This window comes from Cyphomyrmex costatus, unplaced genomic scaffold (assembly GCF_001594065.2).
Source record: "Cyphomyrmex costatus isolate MS0001 unplaced genomic scaffold, Ccosl1.0 scaffold474, whole genome shotgun sequence".
Classification (NCBI taxonomy): Eukaryota; Metazoa; Arthropoda; class Insecta; order Hymenoptera; family Formicidae; genus Cyphomyrmex; species Cyphomyrmex costatus.
Genome location: NW_017279009.1, coordinates 338,871 through 355,565, shown reverse-complemented (window position 1 = coordinate 355,565; position 16,695 = coordinate 338,871). Strand labels below are relative to the sequence as shown.

At 40.8% G+C, this 16,695-nt stretch overlaps 1 protein-coding gene across 1 annotated transcript in view; it reads left to right on the top strand.

The window, feature by feature from the left end:
* Nucleotides 1-10,606, top strand: part of Tet (tet methylcytosine dioxygenase-like) — a 46,788-nt gene extending 36,182 nt beyond the window's left edge. Inside the window, exons 4-11 of the mRNA XM_018544918.1 lie at nt 2,640-2,877; nt 3,123-3,358; nt 3,536-6,026; nt 6,310-6,485; nt 6,622-6,975; nt 7,048-7,275; nt 7,384-7,538; nt 7,682-10,606. Coding sequence (XP_018400420.1) covers nt 2,640-2,877; nt 3,123-3,358; nt 3,536-6,026; nt 6,310-6,485; nt 6,622-6,975; nt 7,048-7,275; nt 7,384-7,538; nt 7,682-10,298 — 6,495 coding nt within the window. The 3' untranslated portion in view covers nt 10,299-10,606. The remainder of the gene's footprint in view (nt 1-2,639; nt 2,878-3,122; nt 3,359-3,535; nt 6,027-6,309; nt 6,486-6,621; nt 6,976-7,047; nt 7,276-7,383; nt 7,539-7,681) is intronic.
* The last annotated feature ends 6,089 nt before the right edge of the window (nt 10,607-16,695 follow it).

Sequence of the window (16,695 nt, the reverse complement as noted above, 5' to 3'; positions counted from 1 at the left end):
ATATTTCATTGCAAGATTTGAAAGTTTTCGGAAACTTTTCATAAAATCTTTCTATTAGTGTAAATATTGTTTCTATTAATGTTCAGAAAATCTGAGAGTTTTTGAAATATTCTTTTTCTTACAATATTTATATAATACTTCTAAAATATTTTTGTGAAATATTTCAATGATTTGGATTTACTACTTCTCCGTTATTATCTCGCGTTTTCTATCGTGATTGGCTGATTCACTTTATGTTTTTCTGCCATGAACTTTACAATTAGTTGTGCACATCTGACGTCTCGTCATCGCCATTAAAAGATTCAGTTAAAATTAAAAATCATCAATTAAATATTCAATTAAAAAAAAAATCGATGCGGAAGTTGCAACTAAATCTCGACTACATCATACAATCATGAAATACTATTAATTTACCCGAATCGAAATTGTCAATTAATCGGAACGTGTTCCCACACGCAGTCGCGGTCACCTTAATTTGCATAATATTTCGATATATTTCGTGTATAGCCGTTCCACATTTGCGTAATATGCGTGCGTATAAATGTCCAATTCGTTATCTTTATCATTAGCTTTATAGTTGCAATATCGATATCACTTCCAGACGTAATAAACTTCTACATTCGCGAAATATATGATGATGTACGTCAGAGGCGCACAAAATATAATCCGTTGGTGTGTGTGGCTCCCTTTCCGCGTAGCATTTAAACGCGAAAAGCGTTCTCATTGATGTCTATACGTTCGGCGTTAATTGTGCATTTCGCACGTTTAAACGCCGCTATATCCGACTGCGGCAAACACGTTCGGTGTCGCGCGCGGCACGATAATTGCTAATGCCGCGGCGATAAAGGAATCAACGTTACGGCGGGGCCGTATTCGTCGGAGCGTCCAATTATGCAATAAACCGAAACCGCGAAATGCCGCCGTCCGATCGTTGGCGGTGCGCAAATTGCGAATTGCGTTCCCGTCGCCACGTACATGCGGTTTAGCCGCACGCGAACGCTCGCAGAGAGGAAGCGAGAGGGCACCTGTTCCCTCTTCTCCATCTCTCCCGCGCGTTGAAAATTCCCTCTTTGAGATTCAGGCACGCGTCGCGTTGCATCGATTACGCGGTGACTGCAAACGCGGTTCATCTCTGCAGCCGCGCGCGGTGGATGGTAAGATCGAGAAAACGGGGGAGTGTTGTTGCGGCGGGTGAAGAGCCGCAGTGAAGAGCGACCGCCGGGGTCGACAAACTCTCCTGCGAATATCCGCCGGAAGGGCAACTTGGCTCCCGAGGGTCATGTTTGGGTGCTGTCACAAAACGTTCCGTTTTATCACACCAGGGTCTTAGATTGCCCTAGGTCACGATGCCACGAGAACGGAAGGATTTTCTCCCTGAGGGAGAGACAGCGCGCCGCGCGTGCGTGTGTGCGCGTAAGATGGAAGAGAAGGAGGATGATACCGAGGTATATCCCGTGCCACGCTTGGCGAAACGCCCAGCTCTTTGACGCTATCAGCCTCGACCACAAACACCGATTCACGGCCACTACGAGGGTTCTCAGAGAGAGAGAGAGAGGGTTTCGATTCCCCCAAGCCTTGAGATAAACGACTCTCGGGGATCGAACGCGTTCGGCACGAGCCGTTTGTTTCAATAGCTCGTACGCGATAACGCGTTAAATGTCTGACACAAAGGGTGTTCGCACTTGTATCTTTCTGTGACATAAACAATTACTTTCTGTTATATGCATCTTTCACGCGTATTACTTACATGTGTGTAAACGCGGGACCCTATAAGCCTTTTATCTATTTGCGAGCGCGGTGTGCTTTATCAGCGCTTTAGGATTTTGGAGTCACGCGTGTAATCGCTTAACAGGGGTTACTGCTCGTATGGAAACTCGATAACTAAGCGTCAATTTAGAATGACGAAGCAGATACGATTGTGACAAAAGATCTAAAAACGAACCCTGTTCAAAGATCGAATGTTCATCTTGATCTCGTTTCTAAAGACCGGAACGCGTCACTCGTCAGTAATTTATGGGGCAACCGCTGCGAGAGTGAATGACAAAAGATCGGCTGCGGTAAACGGACGAACGAACCAATCGTCCTGACTCTCGTTTTGTGCAAAGTTTTATAGTCTGGCTGCGAGGTTGCCGGCTCTCTTCGCCTTCGACTCGCATCGTTGCGGACGAAGGTTCCTCTTTGCCTCGCTATGCCTCGATATATCCTTTTTTTCCCTTCGACGCCGTCTCCGTCGTTCCATCCCCGCTCGCCGAGCTCTCTCTCTCTCTCTCTCTCTCTCTCTCTCTCTCTCTCTCTCGTTGGAGAACACGGGACAGGGAGGCAAAGCCGAGAGAATAGTCAGGCGAACGAAAATAAACGAAAGTGAACTCCTCGCACAGCTCCATTTTTAAGCATGTGGTGCGTCATTTTATCTTGGACTGTTGCCGTTATCGTTGTTATTTATTACACGATAAAATAGTTTTACAAAAGTATATGTGTATGCCAGAATTGTATCTGTAGATGTCTGAAACAAAGCACAAGATAAAACGACCACCTCTTATATCCAGACTCCATTTAAATTTTAATCCTCGAACAAAGAATTTCACGATTTGAAAAAAAACAACGTTATACAATGATTCGTCCATTTTCTTTATGCACAGTCGCCCGGAGTGATGCCGTTTTACGGTGATTCCGGCGCCGGTTTCCGTCCCGCAACTGGATTTGGAAATACGGTCTGGCATCAGGGAGTCGGGCCAGTTGGTTCCGTATCGGTCGAATCATCACCAGCACCGTGGCCACCTCAACAATTCATTCAACAGATTCCCGCATCAAATCAACTCGAGGAGTTAAGGTATCACCCTCAATACGGAGGCACAACACCTTATCATCCTCAGCCAGGTGAATAAAACTCAAACGAAATATAATAGCGACACGAAGAAGACAATGCTTGCGTAATAACACTATATGTGATATTTATATTATATAGTTTTCTGGTAATTTAAGAAAAGAAATAAGTTAGAGCTGTCCGAAATAATTTCGAACCGTATATATATTGAGCGTTTTTCGTGAGAAACGTGACTATCTTTGTGTCATGTCATGTAAAATCGCGTGTCTATACCAACGTATTAATTTCAATATTACAGTTCCGTATCAACAACAAACATTTTTAACGGCGGATCAGTCTGCATTTCAACGAGCTGGAACGACGGGACAGTACACCATCACGGGGCAACCTTCACCGTTGACCCCTGTCGGAGGACAGACGGTAGTTTCGACGCCTCAGAGGCAGTTGAATGGGCAATTTGTAGATCCCTCAGCTACCACTAATCAATCAGTCGCTTACGAGCGACAGGACTATGTAAATGGCTATCAACAACAAGTAAGTGATTACATATTAAATATGTAGCTCCAACTTACACTGATGTTTTTTTTTTATACGCGCGGATCCATTTCTCACAATTTTCTCGTATTTGTCCCTATTTCGATAGCCATTCTAAAGAATCATATGAAGCATTTGCAACGAACGCTACACACCGCAAAACGGGGCTTCTTGCAGGACGTGACAATGGCGCCGCCTCCGTCGACAACTCCGACGAGCCGCAGCAGTTCAGTACACATGGACAGTCAACAACAACAGCCACAAGGAGGTCCGCAACAGTCATCACAGCAGCAGCAGCAGCAGCAGCAACAGCAGCAGCAACAACAAACTGGAGCGGATACGCAAGTAAAGGGATTCGCGACGATTGCCGCCACCAACGTGTCGGGAAACGAGATGCCTGGGTATCCACTTCAACCGGACCCACAGAGTTTACACAACTCTAACGGGTATCCAGGCTACGTGGAAATGGGTCAACAATCAACGCAGAACCAATGGCAAATGGTTTCGCAGCAACAACAGCAACATCACCAACAAACACAAATACAACAACAGTCGGTGATCGACAATAATCAACAACATGCATGGTCAGACACAAGTGGAAAAATGAGCAGTAGTGTCAACAGCAACATGAATTGGCAAGAAGGAGCGATGCAACAGCCACAAAAGCCTCTACAGCAACAGCAACAAAATATGCAAGGAAACATGAAGTCTCAGGTGGAACAGCAACAAATGCAATCACAGGAACTGCCAAGACCAGCGAGTCACATGAGCTGGGAGACCGGAAGCGTGAAGGAGCCTCAAACGCCACAATCATGGTCTGAAAACGCCGACAGCCAGCAACAACAAACTCAGGGAAACTGGTCGCAACAGAGTCCGAAGCTAAGGGACCCGCAAAACTCACGGTTGACGCCTTCTAGTCAACAACCGTCTCAACATCAGACTTGGCTACAGCACTCTCCGAAATTGTCAGACCATCAGCACAGTAATGCTCAGCAAAATGCGAGGATGACGCCTTCCAGCCAGCGGAGCTGGCAACAAAACAGTCCGGAAATGCAAGGATCTCAACAGAATCCGAGATTGACGCCTTCCGGACAGCAGATGCAACAACAGCAGTGGCCGCAGCAGACCAAGGTGGAGCAGAATCCCAGACTCACACCGTCCAATCAAATATCTTGGCCCGATACGCCGACTAGTCAACCGAATTGGTCACCAAATAGCATAAAAAGTGATAATAGTCAACAGCCACAGCAACAATGGCAAGATTCGCAGCCCAGTCCTAGACGGACCCCGAGTCATCAGTGGCAAAATCAGCTGCCACAGGAAAATAAACTAGACAGTCAAATGTCTTGGTCGCCTGTAAATTCTGTATCGGAAACTCAGCCGACTTGGGGACAACAGACGACAAAGCAAGACATGCAAAATTCAGGAGAGAGAATTGCATGGCAACAACAAACAACAGTAGATACTAGTAAACCGAACGGATTTCCAGAAAATCAAGATAATCCAGAAAGTCACGTCTATGCTCAATCTAATCGAGTGAATCTTAATAGCCGATTGAAATCGATGATTTTGAATAAGCAGCAGCAACAACAACAACAGCAGCAACAAATACAACAACAACAACAACAGCAAACCCACCATCATCAGATGCAATCACAACATGCTAATACCAACAATGGATCTTCTTCGGAATATTCAGCGGATGATCAAATGCGCGATGCGCATGAAAGTAACGAGAAGATGCAAGAAAAATGCACAGATCATTTTATCAATCAATCAAACATTTCGATGACGCAATCTAATGAAAATTTGACCGGTAATTTTTTATTGCATAGCCACCACCCTCGGGTAGAGAGTTTGCCCGACGGTGGTGGCTTATGGGAATGGACGGAAGGAGAACATAATCACAATAATAACGACATCGATAATAAAGATGATAACTCCATATTACCAGAAAATGGAATGACAGTTTTCGAAAATTTTATGAAGCTCACTGCAGAAAATAAGAGTCCATCATGTGACAAAGACGAGGATCAACATTCCTGGGAGACAGATGGAAGAAATGATAAAGATCAAGAGATCGACGACAAGTCATTCCAACAAAGATTATGCATGGGTCAAATTGAGAGCACGTCTTTCGAGAGGTCCCAAAAGATATCTGAAAATGACGGAATAAAAACTGATAATCTGGGTTTTTTGAAGACGACAAATACCGCCGATCATATATCTTCCCAAGATAAATGCAATTCTGATCGGTTAATTAAACAAGAGACCATCGAAGAACATGATTATGTTCACATATCCCACGATGCGTCCAACATAGTCGAGAACGAAGAGAATCAAGAGATTACTCAGGATTATAAATTTCGCGGCGATGGTGGACCCGCAAAGGTATCGCCAGGTACTGGTTCGTGGTGCTGTCGAAGAGGTGGAACCGAACAGCCGACTCCTGAACATCTAAGAGACGGCTGTTGTCAGGGTCTTCAAACCAAGGATGAAATACTAGACGATTCCACAGAAAAATCCGAGTTAAAGAACGAAGGACCGCACAGTCCGCATACTCCAACTACGACGACTGTGACAACAAAGTTGCAAGATCACTTGGACAAATTGAAGAACAATGTCAGGACCGAAGTACCGGACTGCAACTGCTTCCCCGCCGATAAATGTGAGTTACAATTACGTATTCCGTACTACACTAACATTGAGAAAGCACACTAACCACGAAAGAACACACGGAAGAAAGTTATAAACATACTAATATACATTTTATTACCAATAACACCAACCGGTTATGCATCCTGAAATCCAGAGGAGAATGTGTGTACCTAACGTAACCCCTAGTCGCAAGGTCGTATCTACTACGTGCGCGGCATAAATGTTTCCGCTTCTGTTACTTCCTTTCGTTTACGTGTCAGCTGTTCGTAAATACAATGTGGTTCAACCACAAGGTCCGCCAGAGCCCGGTTCGTACTACACTCACCTCGGGGCAGCTGCAAGTCTGCCTGATCTTCGGAATGATCTCGAACGAAGAACTGGCCTTAAGGGTGACGCGATAAGATTTGAAAAGGTCGTCTATACTGGCAAAGAGGGCAAAACCACGCAAGGGTGTCCAATGGCCAAGTGGGTAAGTCAATTTCCGCAAATAATCGTGTTATTACTGTAGTTAGCAACGATTATAAACATGATATTAGAGAGATGTTATAACAACAGCACCTGTTTTTTTTTCCTTACGCGAAGTTATAACATGAATAATTTGTTAGATCATCCGACGATCCGGCATTGATGAGAAAATCTTAACCGTGGTGAAACATCGTCAAGGTCACAAATGTCCAACCGCTTGGATCGTTGTAGCTATGGTTGCTTGGGAAGGAGTACCGACTCACGAAGCAGATCGTATCTATACTCTCTTAAGTCACAAACTCAATCGATTCGGTCTTCCAACCACCAGGAGATGCGGTACCAACGAACCGCGAACATGTGCATGTCAAGGACTCGATCCTGATACATGCGGCGCCAGCTTTTCCTTTGGCTGCTCCTGGTCAATGTATTATAACGGCTGCAAATATGCCAGAAGTAAAACCGTCCGAAAGTTTCGATTGTCTGTACGATCGGAGGTAAATATCTTGAAGACAATCGAAATGACTAAATAACTAGTTACAGATTGTAACAAAAGAATTGTTTCGCAGGAACAAGAAGTTGAAGAGAGAATGCACGTTTTGGCGACGCTTTTGTCACCTTTGTATCTTAGTCTTGCGCCAGAGGCTTTCAATAATCAAACTCAATTCGAGCGGGAAGCGAGCGAATGTCGTTTAGGATTTAAACCAGGTCGACCCTTTTCTGGTGTTACGGCTTGCATTGATTTCTGTGCACACTCCCATCGGGATCTACACAACATGAATAACGGATGTACCGTGGTACGTGAATTCTATATTTAATTCGATTCGCGAATTTTTTTCTATTATATCTAGAAAAAATGAAATTTTTTTTGTAAGTATTACAATATTTTTTATCACGTTTATCAGGTAGTTACTGTGACAAAACATCGAACATTATCGAAACCCGAAGACGAACAGTTACATGTGCTACCTCTTTATATAATGGACGACACAGACGAATTTGGTTCAAAGGAAGGTCAAGAAAAGAAGGTTCGCTCCGGTGCTCTCGAATTTTTATCTAAGTTAGTATCTTTTAAATGTATTTAAAAATAATCTATATTTAAAAAATTCCTTCACTTAATTATTGATTGTTACGACCAAAGACGTGAGAAGAAGGGAAAATACTATACATATATATAAAACATAGCTTTTGTTTTTTGTTTAGATATCCATGTGAGGTTCGAGTTAGATCGGTACCTCTTCAACCGTGTAGACGTCATGGTAAAAAAAGGAAAGAAGAAGAACCGGATACTCAGACTAGCAAAAAGGATTCAGTCAAAATTATGACGGAAAAAATAGCTGATTCCGGGCGATCGGGACATGTTGATTTTTCTAAACTACAATCGCAGTTAACACTGGAGATGACGCCCATGTTCGAGGGAATTGACGCGCAGTTACAGAGCTCTCAGGTATCATCCACAGTCTTAGACAGTCCGGTATCCATGTATCAAGGATGGGGAGCATATCAAGGTGAGCAACAGTGGAACCGAAACGGCTGGCTCGAACAGCGTAAAAGTAATTGGATGAATTCATGGGGAGAATATCCTTCATTTGGTGGTTTAGAGAGGGACATCAAAGTGGATCCAGACAGTACCAGTTTAGATGATACTAGGCCCAGAAGTACCGTTTCTCAGGAAGAGCATAGACCAGGCTCGAGGAATCTACCTAACTCTACAGTGGATTCAGCCAGAGGATGTTATGGAAGTTCACCTAGAATTCATCCGGTTTCACCTCGTTCGCACATATCAGGAGAGGTGTCTTATAATACATCACCCAGAGGCTGTACCACAACGTCTCAGGATCCGAAAATGGCTTCATTGAAAGGATTGGAACATTCAAACATGGAAAATAATTATGATCATCAAATGACTTCTGGAATTTACACCGCTTCTGTAAACGGACAAAATGACTGTTCTCCCTCAAAATTCGGCTCCCACAATCCATCACTCGGCATGGAGATGACACATCGAAACATTCCATCCAAGATGAATCAACCGCCAGTTCATGTACGCAATATAAATCAAGATTATGTCACTAATCAAATGAGATTACCATCTCCTAAGTATATGGGAGATTTTAATTCGCAAAAATACTCGGATACGATGACACAAAATTACATGGATGCTGAAAACTCTACAAAATTGCCATTACTGAGGCCACAAGTTGAGCAAACATTTGCAAATAGGATGCAACATTTATCTCCATCAAAACAAATGCAACCATCTGTAAACTCTGGCTATCATAATCAATATTACGATGGTAACACGTCAAATTTATATTCTTACATGGAAAATGGTAATCATAAATCTGTGGAGACTCCAAACTCAAATGTTTTGGGACATAACTCCTTGCATTTGCCAGAACAACGAAATGACGTGCAATGCTTGTCGAATGATCAGCGAAAATTCATTTATCACGCGCAAAGACAATCGGAAGTAAAATCCTTTATGAGCAATCATCCTCCATCGCCATCATCTGATCAAGTTTCTTGCCCACAGAATTGGAATATGGCGAATTCGTGGTGTTCCAATCAAGTTAAAAATCCACAGCAATTTGATCAGCAAATGGGTGACAAGAAGATCTGGGTCGGTAAACTAACAAGATCAGACCAAACCAAAATTGCCTGGGAAACGTCATCCGAACCATCACCATTCCGAGTACCAAGAGGAAGACCACCTTCGCGAACAATATCCAATCAGAACTTATCTACGGAACCTAATGCATATCCAAATCCTTTGACCCGAACATTTTTAAAACCTCCAGATTCCAAACCTATTTTTCCGGACGCTCCAAGTAGCAACACGGCCCAAAATGGATATATATCCAATCACTTGAAGGACTCCTGCGCGGAAGATAAATTACGAGAAGGATTTTATGACAACAAGCAAGAAGTATCCAATTCCAATCCAAATTCTTTGCCATGGACTGATGAAGTAAAGCAAGATCTCCATGCTGTGTCTGGTTTAAGTCACCATGCGTTTCCTCAATACGGATATCCACCCTATCCAGTGTTCGAGAAACCTTATACGAACTCATGGGAAGGTTATAACTATAACCATAATCAGTCATATCAAACTCCAGAACAATTCTATCAACAACCAAAACGTGAAGGTTGTTTTCATTCATCTCAATATCCGTATCAGGGCTTGAATCCGGCGTATCAAGGCTTGAATTCTAGTTGGACAAGATGGGATACTCCGCGGTGGGATATTTACGGACCACCACCGTATTTCCCGGTTCTGCCAGAGCCTCCTCCGAAGGCGGAACCACTCGGTGAAATAACGGATTATTCTGAGAATGAAGAATGTTTCAAGGATCCTCAAATGGGTGGTGTTGCGATTGCCTTGAGCCATGGTAGCGTACTCTTCGAATGTGCGAAACATGAAATGCATGCCACCACCGCACTAAAAAAACCAAATAGACTCAATCCGACTAGAATTAGCTTGGTATTCTATCAACATCGCAATTTAAACAGACCCAAACACGGTTGGGATGAGTGGGAGGAAAAGATGCGATTACGAAAATTGGGTATCACAACATCGACTAGCAATGCGTCCGTGTCGACGACCAATCCATCGACTCCAACTACCGCTACAAGCCCCGGTAGTACAACAAACGAAAAAGTGACGCCACTTCCACCACTTTCGCACATTCCAAACATTCCCAGTTCACAGTTCATGATGAGATCACCTACTTACACCACAATGACTTGGACAACGCTCTTCCCAATGCATCCGTGTATGATAACTGGACCGTATCAAGAAGGTGGTGCGATTGGATGAGTCGAGGTTGGACGGTACAGCTTCGATCGTTGATGACCGAAGTTTGTATTGAAATATATGCCATCACCAAGAATCGAATCAGCTATAAAGAATTCGAGAGATAAGATCCTGAAGAAGAATCGAGATGAATCCGATCGAGGATAAAATGATGAGGCGGCGATTTTACCATGAGAGGCTTTATATTGTTATTATCGTTATAGTTAGTTATTCCGAAAACGAGAAACACACACTTTGCACTGCCATTTTTCTATTTCGAGTTTTACGCAAGATTTAAACATAGCGACAAAACGTGCTTGAAAAAAAAGCCTCGCCGAGTGTGACTACATCACCTTTGTCGGGGCTCGCGTTTTATACTGACTTTTTACTGAGTTGAACTCGAAAGAGACTCTCATAATCGAGACAGAGGCTGCAAAATCGAGACAATGGTAATGATCGAGGCTATTGATGTATCAGGAAAGCTCCGATGAAAGCTACGCCTTGCGAAGACTTTGATACGAAGATTTTCGTATTCTGACCCTGTACACTTTAAGTAATATCGCTACGTATAATGGTTTCGTGTTGGTAGAATTGTAATATTACTAGCTAGTCGAAGTCTAGATGATGAATCACGCGATATCACACGTACACATAAAAGCACACATTGAACGTATATGCACTTCAAGACACCCAAGGAAACTTGCACGACGTGATCTCAGAATTATCGCACCTTTTTAGAGACTTCGTAAACAAAACAAAAAGAAAATACTGAATAATTGTGTTCATGTATATGATATCGTTAGTATATGATATCGATAAAAATATCGATTATCAGAATTAAACAAAATTAATAAAAAAGAAAGCTTTTTACGTAAAATATTAATTGTCATATAAATAATAGTAAAAGTAATATTATATATATAAATATACAAATGTGTATATATAATATATATATATTTTATAATATTCAAGGCTTTCTCTATTAATATATCTATTTATATAATATATATATATATATATATATTACATTTATATAATATATTGTTGTACTATATATACTATATTATAACGTTTTAATTAAATTAATATTTTTATCTCGTGTTTAATCAATCGATAACGATATCTCATAACATTTCAATTAAAATCTAAATGCTTTCAAATTCTGATAAAGACAATAGATTCTAATTTCTTTTTGTATCTGTCGAAGTCAAAGCAAAAAGGGCCGATAATTTCGAGAACACCTTTTTACATTTGTTAATTGAATAATTTTTCGCGAAAGTCCAAGCACAATCCTAAAAAATCCAGACGACGACACACAAAACACAATGATCTCAAATCTTTAAATTAATTAAATGATATGTAATGTATATCTCTGATTTCTAGCCTTTGTACATTTCGCTTATTATTCTCGTATTTATTTACGTGTTTGTACTCATAGCTAAGTACTAAGTACGATTAATTCAAGTGGCATGCGATATAATACTAACCATGCGCCCTTCGGGTCGGCTGAGTACAAAGCATTTATCTAACAATCACGTGACGCGTAGGTAGAGGTGTATCTAATGGTCGGCGGTATATGCTCGATACACCAGGTGTTGTCTTCATCGTCATTTCTTGACGTTCTTCCCTTACTGCTTGCTCCACCTTGTTTGATCCTTTTTACTCGAACCAACAATTAGTTAATAGTGCGATTTTATGCTAGCTTGATGTTTGCAACAAAATTTGATGTTATTAAAATTTAGTAAATCTATTAGAATGTTTATACAAATTAATTTTTCGTACAGTAAATTAAAAATTTATTTTTTAATACGAAAAATAATTATTACATTTATGTTTAATGTTTCATTAAAACGAAAGAAAAATGGTCGAGAGGTCAATCGGTTCGGTGCGACAAAAAGGAATTCGATTGGTTTTCTGAGATTCGACGCATTATTATTGAAGATATCATTGAAGAACCAGTAGAAACGAAAAGATTCAATTTGTAATACTTTATCCATTATCTTCTTTATTATCTTCAATTTTATTTGTATATATTAATCGTCTTTTAGTCTAAGCCTGTTGCAAGCGGCACAAGGCACAGCAAGAGGATCCTGCTGATAATCTTTAAAGTTCAGGGATAATCGACATGGCCTCTGGCAGTGTGCTTTCCGATGGATCAAACGTCTATTGTCATCATTGAGAGGATCTCGATATGATAGATTGTTGCTTCTTGATGTGACATATCCAGGCTTTCGCTTTTAAATCATAAAAGTTTTCAAGTTCAGAAGAATCTCAGACGAAGATCAGAGATGCACTCTTTGTTCTCCATTACGCTCTCATTAGATTGTCAGTTATTCCTAATAATGTGACCAGGGTTTTCCGCCTTCTGTGTTCTTGTCTTCACATTTTCCATATTTTTTTCGTCACTTCTATTCAGAATTCGAGTCTCTTTCGAAGAGAATGAGCACGAGGTTTCGCAATGTCTGATCTTTATCGAAAGCCTAGAATGTCACCACTTGATGGTAGAGTTTAAAGGGTGCTTCCTTTGGATATGGCACTGATATGAGCTAGCTGAGCGTGAGGGGTTCAACCTGTAATGCCAAGGGTCAATAATTAGGACAGTAAAACTTTTCAGAGAGCAGCTCGTTATCTCGAAATCCATCGTTTGTCTCTAGTGACAATTAAGCTGTAAGATAGATTGTCGCGAAGGATTGATCGAGGAAAGGTCGAGGCAACTAAAAGTTCCAGCAGGATTAGTTATCGAGGAGGTCCATTTATTTATTTATTTTCGCTACGTTTATTTGCGGTCTCAAGGCCCAGCTACTTCTAATCGTAAGCTTCTTACGATGATCGTAATGCTCATCTTAACCGCTATCGTAAACTCGTCGCAAGAGTTGGTTCCAACTTCAACTCTTATGGGTCTTCTACAATAAGCTATAAGTCATTAATCGGAAGTAAAAAACTAAAAATTGACGACTGTGATTGGTCCATTTCTAGCTTATGACTTATGATTTGTGACTTACGGGTTATTGTAGAAGGCCCATTACGATTACGATGCTTGTCTGGCGTTACGATAGCCAATGGTAATGCAGTCTTCTCACAGTGCGAAGGAAATAAGGTTATAGGTTTATTACGAGAACGTTTAACAGGCCGAATCCACCATCTGCGATATCAGCTCACCCTTCGCCCTGATGAAGTGAATGGTACGGTTCACGAAACGTTGGCATTAACAATGAAGAAGGACACGGTGATAACCCGCAAACCTTCTGGTATAATTGAAGAAAATACCCGTGAAAGCCTCAAAAACACATCTGCGATATCGTTTTTTTCGAAATTTGATCACTAAACATAATTGTATTATTAATACTGCAACACCCAATAATTAATTCATTCTCCATGACGCAAAGGGATACACATAATTTCGCTATTAAGACATTGCGATCTACATTACGAACAATATAGACAGATATTATTACGATAGCTTTTTTCCTTACGACTACGATCGCTTACGATCGCTTACGATTGCAGCGTTACGATAGATGTAGCTGGGCCTTAAAATAAGCGTAGCACAATTTTTAAAACGCAAAATTTGTATTTTAGCCACAGACTTCTATATATAGAAGTCTGTGATTTTAGCCCATAACGAAGAGTGAATTGAGGGCAGGCTTTTGATTTTGGTTCGTATTCACCGAGTCGAGTCCTTTTGAATCCGCAAATCGGTGGAATGAAGAAAGAAAGAACCAAGACGCGACCAACCCTCGCCTACTGGAGTATTATAGGAATCATTAATATATTATCATTCACATTAGTTATCGCATGTAATAGTAATAGTGATAATAATAATAATAATAATAATAATATCGGCAACAGTAATAACTAGTAATGTAATCTAATTTAATGTATATTATATATTTATTAATTAAGTTTGAGAACACGGTATTGTACCGTTTTTTCTATTTTCGGCAAGCTGGCGACTTGACTTTCGGTTGAGATTGTCTGACTTCCCGTGCACCGATCGATCGATGTTTTCTATTATAACACGTAAAAAAATTTCAATATGTCACGTCGATTTTTTGCTCGTATTACTCGGAACGGCCTCACAAATTTCAATCGGCGGGGATAACAAAAGTAGTCAATCGAATGACTTTTTTTATTTTCCTATTTATTTTATCTCGAATTTATTGTCTCTCGATTCGCACAGTTTCATAAAGATAAAGTCAACTAGAGATGAATAAATAAAACGGAGAATTTTTGTACAGTCGATCAAATTAAAAATCCGTCAAGGAAAATTTAGGCCACTCACTCATTGTCAGACGTGATTAAGTCACCATACGTCTCGTATTGAATTCAACATTCTCATTCCCTCTCGATAAATTAAATATATAAACGTATTTTTGTTCTCCCTGAGTTCGCTACCACTTCTTCTCTTCACACTGATAGACACACGTACAGATATGGTAAAATGAGACGAGATAATTTCGAGCGTGACACTCGTTTCTTTCGCTTACACACGTATACAACACGCGATACACCGTTCCATTTTTCCAGATAAGGGCAGCAAGGACGGTAGTGAGAGTACAATGTAGAATAGCATCGGGCTCCCCCCCGCATGGCTTTTTCTCTCCTTTCCTTTTTTTCTTAATGTATGTAGCGAGATGCTATATATTGTCCTCCTCCTCGTATTCCGCCAGAAATGACAATACAACAAAATGCGGCGCCTTTGTCCGAGTTTCAATTAATTAAGCGTTTCATAATATGATCATTCTCGCGGATCCAGCGAGCGTCGCGCGACAGTGTTTCAAAATCTATTCTTCGCACAACAAGAGGAATGTTAATTCCTTTATGAGAGACTAATGGTGCTTTCCAGTAAACGACACAATGTGACAAAGTAATTATTTCTATTTAACATTAGCAACAAGGATGTAATGATTCACTTTTGTTACACTGCGTCATCTGTATTTCTTGCTGAAAAACACCCTTTGATCTCTCCCTCGCGCGACAAAGATTGATTCGTGAGCCACGTTACGACTTGATCCATGAATCGTTCGTCGAGAAAGGAACGCGAGTTCTCATGACGCCCGATGCAACCGCATGCAATCGTGAAAAGAAATCAAAATTCCACATCGACTTCCGAAAATGTACCCTTAGCCACGTAATGCACCCCGAGACATCATTGTGCGAAACTTCCAACTGTCTATAAGTACATCCTAAGAGATGCGTTATTCTTGCTGAAAGAAAAAAAAATTTTTTTACAAAGCGGAAACTTCTCGAAAATTATACAGTTCGACGATGCCAAAATAGTATTAAATGATTAAGCGAGCGTTTGTAATAACAATAATTAATGTTATCACGAGCGAAATAATGACTTGTCCAACAGTACAGGCTGATACGCAACGACTGTGGTATTTCAAGAACGGTGATATTTCTCGTTAGCTGACGCAAAATCTGTCAAAATCTAAATATTTTTTTTTCAAATAGAATGTCTTACTGAAATTTGATTAATAAAACGCTAAACAAGATACTCGCGCGATTCTTCGACTCGACGAGTCGTTGCGTAGATTCCTGTACAAGGAAGAAAAAGAAACTCGAAATCCGATCAATAGAGGAATTAGCGAAAAAGAGGAGGGAGGGGGAGAGGCGGATTAAGAAAGAGATAAACGTTGAAGAGTGTATTTTTTCTTCCAATGCCAAAAAGATGCCATTTTGTTTTGTACGAAAAAACTAGCGAGAAAATCCAGAAAAAAAAAACAGAGAAAGAACGAACGTAGCGAGTGAAGAAGGACGAACGAAAGTGCGAGAGCAAATTTTTTAAATAGTTCGTAGCATGCGTATGGATGTGTAACAATAAATAAGCAAAAAGAAAAAAAAACAAAGCGATACGAAGTCAACAAGTCGGTGTATATGTAAGCGAAATCTGCTTACAAGCCTTAATCTATCGATTGTCGGGGAAACGGAGTGCTGTTCTCAATTGCGAATAAAATGCAAATTAGTGAATGGAAGTGGCTATTATTCATCAAATCCAAGACCAACACCGGTTAACATTAATCCGCGCGATCGAATGTTAATAACTTTTCCTTCACTGATTATGAATACCGCTCAACAGTAAAAATGCGAAAGAAGATAGAAATGCACGGGATCTAGTAAACCGGTCTGTTGATGGAATTTATGGCCCGAATTCATAAAGATATAAGGATGTAGTGTTACGTATACACCGACCGTATATATGTATATATATTTTTGGATAAAGCCATGAAGAAATTTTAAATCGAAATTCGGGCGGGGACGCGCGAGAACGTAATTATCTCTCGGCGAATTCGCAGTTTCTCGCAAAATTGACGAGACACATTCTTCCCGAGAGCGAGAATGAGAGTAAGAATGAGAGAGTGAAAGAGAGAGAGAGAGAGAGAGAGAGAGAGAGAGAGAGAGAGAGAGAGAGAGAGAG